The sequence below is a fragment of the Lissotriton vulgaris genome, chromosome 5, assembly GCF_964263255.1.
Source record: "Lissotriton vulgaris chromosome 5, aLisVul1.2, whole genome shotgun sequence".
Taxonomy (NCBI): domain Eukaryota; kingdom Metazoa; phylum Chordata; class Amphibia; order Caudata; family Salamandridae; genus Lissotriton; species Lissotriton vulgaris.
This window is the reverse complement of record NC_141693.1, coordinates 361,411,346-361,416,937: the sequence shown is the minus strand read 5'-3', so window position 1 is coordinate 361,416,937 and position 5,592 is coordinate 361,411,346. Positions and strand designations below refer to the sequence as shown.

At 36.1% G+C, this 5,592-nt stretch overlaps 1 protein-coding gene across 1 annotated transcript; it reads left to right on the top strand.

The window, feature by feature from the left end:
• Positions 1-3,031: 3,031 nt before the first annotated feature.
• On the top strand, positions 3,032-5,353 carry LOC147710904 (uncharacterized). Its single transcript, XM_086920073.1, has 3 exons — positions 3,032-3,166; positions 3,677-3,892; positions 5,065-5,353. Exons 1-3 carry the CDS (start codon positions 3,032-3,034, stop codon positions 5,347-5,349), a joined length of 636 nt encoding a protein of 211 aa, XP_086776199.1. The 3' UTR covers positions 5,350-5,353.
• The last annotated feature ends 239 nt before the right edge of the window (positions 5,354-5,592 follow it).

Sequence of the window (5,592 nt, the reverse complement as noted above, 5' to 3'; positions counted from 1 at the left end):
ATGCCTCAAATTTTAATTACTCCAGCAAAAAAAAATATACCAGAGAAATAAATGACTCGGAAGATTTACTTGCTGAAAGAAACTTTTACAGCTCAGATGAGGAAGAAATTGAAATAGAATGTACTGAGGAGGATGTAGGTATGCAGAATATAAATAGCAAGTATGCTTTAAGTAAGCGCAAACGGAGAAAAATTATACGCTTTTGCAGATTTAACAAAGACAAAGAGCCAGAAGAATATTATAGAGAACTATTAATGTTGCACTATCCATGGAGAGAAGAACCTAAAATTATCGCTAACAAGGACACTTACTTTGAAAGGTATCTACAAGTAAAAAAGGTTGTTGATTCACAAGTTAAAATATATAACCATAATCACGGTGAAGTTAGAAACATTACGAATGAAGAGTGGAATGAAAATATTATATCCCCTCCTCTATCACCTCAATTCATACCAACAGAAAATGTATGTGATGAAGGGAATAATAAAGAAAATCAACATCTATATGATTTGTCATTAGATTTAGGAATTAGAACAATAACTGAAGAAACAAGCTTAACTAACTCCATTCTACCTGATGATAAATACCAACAGATAATGCACAACTTAACTGCTCAACAACTCAATTTTGTTTACCATCACTTGAATTTGTTAAAAACGAAAAGTACTCCATGCTATACTTTCTGCACTGGAGGGGCTGGTGTTGGTAAAAGCTTTCTAATAACTGCACTTCATCAAACATTACTACGCTACTATAATACAAAGGCAGGTGAAAATCCTGATAATATACATGTCTTACTTACTGCTCCAACAGGCAAAGCAGCACATAATATTCAAGGGCAAACATTGCATAGTACTTTCAAAATTCCAGTCTCACAAAGTTTTGATTATAAACCACTAAGTCATGAAAATAGAACTTCACTTCAAATGCAAATGATGCATGTTAAAGTTCTGATTATAGATGAAATTTCGATGGTGGGTCAAAAAATGTTTAATTTTATACATAACAGACTACAAGAAATAAAGTCGTCAAATGAACCATTTGGAGGACTTTCTATTATAGCTATTGGTGACTTCTACCAATTGAAACCTGTTTGTGACAGATACATTTTTCAGGATTCTAATAATTTGTATGGCCCTTTAAGTATTAACTTATGGAAAGAACATTTTAAACTCTTTGAATTAACGAAGATTATGCGTCAAAAAGAAGATCTACAATTTGCAGAACTACTAAACAGATTAAGAGAAGGGAAGCATACTAAAGAAGATATTCTAATAATTAAGCAAAGACAAATGCCACCTGATGAGAGTCTCTTAGAAACAATCCCATACATTATGTCTACAAATGTTGAAGTTAATGAAATTAACAGAATTGTTTTGGATAAACATAGCAAGGATTATCCAGTGTATATAACAGTAGCTAACGATACCGTGGGTTCAGATGTTTCAGAAAATGTCAAAAAAACTATACTAAAGCAATTGCCTAAGGATCCAACAAAAACTATGGGACTTGCACATACATTACACATTGCTTTACAGCTCCGTTATGATTTAACTTGCAATGTGGATGTAAATGATGGTTTAACAAATGGCGCAACTGGTATAGTCCAATTTGTTGACATTATTAACAATACTCCATTTCTAGTCTGGGTATCATTTGACAATATTAGTGTTGGGCAAAAAGCAAGGCAAGAATATAAGCATTTATATCATTCACAAATAGAAAAGTCATGGACACCAATACATGCTATAGCTAGACATTTTCAATACACTAAGAAATTTATTACTGTTATACGCAAACAATTTCCTTTACGACAAGCATCAGCACATACTATACATCGCACACAAGGGGACACTATAGAACCACTTTATATACACTTTAATAACAGCAAAATTCATCATTTACATTATGTTGCTATAAGCAGAGCTAAATGTATACAGAACATATACGTGAAGAATTTTTATGAAACTAAAATTCTAATACACCCAAAAGTTAATGAGGAAATGGAAAGATTAAGGACCGAAATGCAACTTGAAATCACTATCCCACAATTAGATACATACAAAACACATTTCAATATTATAACACACAATATACGATCACTTCAGAAGCATTTCACATCAATGATAGCTGATAGTAACATAATGCAAGCAGACATTATTTGCTTAACTGAGATCAACACAACAAGGAACTCAACTGCAAATGATTTTAATGTAGAACAATATGATCACATGATATTTGCTAAATTTCATACATACAACACTAACCAGGGGATGATACTCTACTACAAGAAAGAGCTTAGGATATTACCTATTTATGAAACACACCAAGGGATAGACATTTTACATTTTACATTACAGATTCAGTACACAGATTACCTTATTATTATAGTCTACAAACCACCACATAAACTTATTACAGATCTTTTAGAAATTATTACCAGTATCACTAATTTTTACCCAGCACACAAATTCATCATTATGGGAGATTTCAATGTGGATGCCTCTCAAAGCAATTCACAAACTAACAAACTCATTGGGTTCTTTGAGAGTAAGTTGCAATGTACACAACTTATAGATACTTACACAACAGACTACCAATCTATCTTAGATCATATATATACCAATTACATACTTCAAAGTTATGGTATATTAGAATGCTATTACAGTGATCATAAAGCACTATGGATTTGTATTTAACATTTGTTTTAACCTATATTTCTATTTCAGATGTTGACTATTGAAGAAATCGCTAACATTACCACAAATGACAACAAGCCGTATGAAAAACCCATAAGAGTTAATGTGATCAAGTGCTCAAGTAAAACAAATTACAAAAACGCAAAACAAGAAAATAAAGTACTTTTTCATTTGGCTCTGGCAGACAAAACTGGAACAATTAAAGCTACGTGCTACCAGGAAAGTTTACATCAGCAGACACAAAAAACTTGTGGACTACTTATACGCAATTTTATAATTAAAAACAACACATTCTGATTACTAAGCAAACAAAAGTAACAAAATTTCCAGCAATGACTATAACTCAAGCGCTAATTCAAGAAGCGGAAAACATTTTGCAGCCTCCTGCACCATCTGCTTCGCCAATAAAAGAAATAAAGCGGGCATCTTTGAGAAGTCTTATGACAGTGTGTGGGACCATTTCAGAAGTAAGTTGTGGTGATTTATACTGTTGGTCTCTCTGCTTGAGTTGTCCGTTTGTGTGTGTGGTGTTGTCTATGCCATTGACAATATTTATTTTCCCTTTATCAGTGTGTGTGTCTTTGTGTGTATGTGTACTATTTGATGCTTAGATGTTCTTTAATTTAGAGTGGCTGCAGTTCTGTGTGTGGTCTCTGTAACACATTACATATGGTGGTATGTTTATGAGGGGTTCTATCCATCATAAATGATCTGTACAGCAGCCAAATAAGAACAATTAACAATGTGTAAATAGGTGAGCTAAAGCTACACTGCATTTATAAAAGTAAAGTTGATAGGTGTTTAAAGAAGAGCGCCAAACTGAGACATCAGAGTTCAAGTTTTTTTAACATAGTTGGGAACAACACCGTACATTGGAAAAGAGCAATAGCCCTTAATAATTATGTCTTCAATGCTTGGACAATTATTACATATTACTTCAGTGCTTTTACATTTTTAACACTATTATTTCTTTTTAGGAAGAGGAAAGTAAACTTGTACTCATTAATGGACAAAATACGGCAATAAAATCTATTACATTAAAAGATGCCACTGATGACATAAAAGTCACATTATGGAGAGAGGCTACTCTATTCTCAATAAACATTGGAGAATATGTCATGTTAACTCATGTCACAGTACATGAATTTAATGGACAGAAAATATTGAACACGACAAGGCACAGCAAATTAAAAGTAAGGAACACACGCTCTCTCACGCACCCCTTACTCTATCACTTCAACACACACACACACACTCACGCTCTCTCTACAACACTCTCTCCACTCTCTCTCTAAAACAGCCTCTCCCGCCTCTCTCAAAAACAGCCTCTCTCTAAAAAGAGCCTATCTCTACAACACCCTCTCTCTACAACACGCTCTCTCATCAACACCCTCTCTCTACAACACCCTCTCTCTACAACACCCTCTCTCTACAACACCCTCTCTCTACAACACCCTCTCTCTACAACACGCTCTCTCTACAACACGCTCTCTCTACAACACGCTCTCTCTACAACACCCTCTCTCTACAACACCCTTTCTCTACAACACCCTCTCTCTACAACACCCTCTCTCTACAACACCCTCTCTCTACAACACGCTCTCTCTACAACACGCTCTCTCTACAACACGCTCTCTCTACGACACGCTCTCTCTACAACACGCTCTCTCTACAACACGCTCTCTCTACAACTGCCTCTCTCTACAACACGCTCTCTCTACAACTGCCTCTCTCTACAACTGCCTCTCTCTACAACTGCCTCTCTCTACAACTGCCTCTCTCTACAACTGCTTCTCTTTACAACTGCCTCTCTCTACAACTGCCTCTCTCTACAGCAGCCTCTCTGTACAGCAGCCTCTCTCTACAGCAGCCTCTCTCTACAGCAGCCTCTCTCTACAGCAGCCTCTCTCTACAACTGCCTCTCTCTACAACTGCCTCTCTCTACAACTGCCTCTCTCTACAACTGCCTCTCTCTACAGCAGCCTCTCTCTACAGCAGCCTCTCTGTACAGCAGCCTCTCTGTACAGCAGCCTCTCTCTACAACTGCCTCTCTCTACAACTGCCTCTCTCTACAACTGCCTCTCTCTACAACTGCCTCTCTCTACAGCAGCCTCTCTCTACAGCAGCCTCTCTCTACAGCAGCCTCTCTCTACAGCAGCCTCTCTCTACAGCTGCCTCTCTCTACATCTGCCTCTCTCTACAACTGCCTCTCTACAGCAGCCTCTCTCTCCAATTGCCTCTCTCTACAACTGCCTCTCTCTACAACTGCCTCTCTCTACAACTGCCTCTGTACAACACTCTCTCTGAGACACACTGTAACATTTTTGGGGAAAAAAAATAACTATGTTTTTATTTACTACAACAGGTAACAACACCACCACAAGATAATATTGACGTCGAAATATATGGCGTGGAAAGCACAAACGGAGATTGGAGCACCTTAACAACAAAAATAACCAACACAGATATTTACCAATCGATGGATGTACAAAATCAAACACTTATACAATGGTTTATGTTGGACGAAGAGGTGGATGACATTGGTGAAGCACTAATTCATTATTTGCCTCAAACATGTGAGGTTATATTTTGCAATGGCAAAATTACTAAAATTGTTAAAGAAAAGTCGGAGGAAGATTTAAGTGATTAAGTAACAATCCTCACAATTACAATTTTTTTACAAAGTAAAATAAATAATTAATGTTTTGTGTTTACTGAAAATAAATATAATATTTTGAACATATCCAGTAGCATGGTCATTTTCGTTCTGAGTGGGTATATTTTTTTCAAACAATGTTCAATGTGCCAATACAACATACAGAACAATAGCTGTTGCTGTTACATTTTTAAAAAGAGAATAACTATACAAGAGTGATGCTGTGTGGTTGTTCAA

What these genes read in the sequence shown, in the direction of transcription:
- LOC147710904 (XM_086920073.1), top strand. Translation starts at nt 3,032, where the DNA reads ATGACTATAACTCAAGCGCTAATTCAAGAAGCGGAAAACATTTTGCAG. An exon ending in TGTGTGGGACCATTTCAGAA is followed by an intron (nt 3,167 to 3,676) that starts GTAAGTTGTGGT and finishes ATTTCTTTTTAG; the next exon opens with GAAGAGGAAAGTAAACTTGT. An exon ending in CAAGGCACAGCAAATTAAAA is followed by an intron (nt 3,893 to 5,064) that starts GTAAGGAACACA and finishes TTACTACAACAG; the next exon opens with GTAACAACACCACCACAAGA.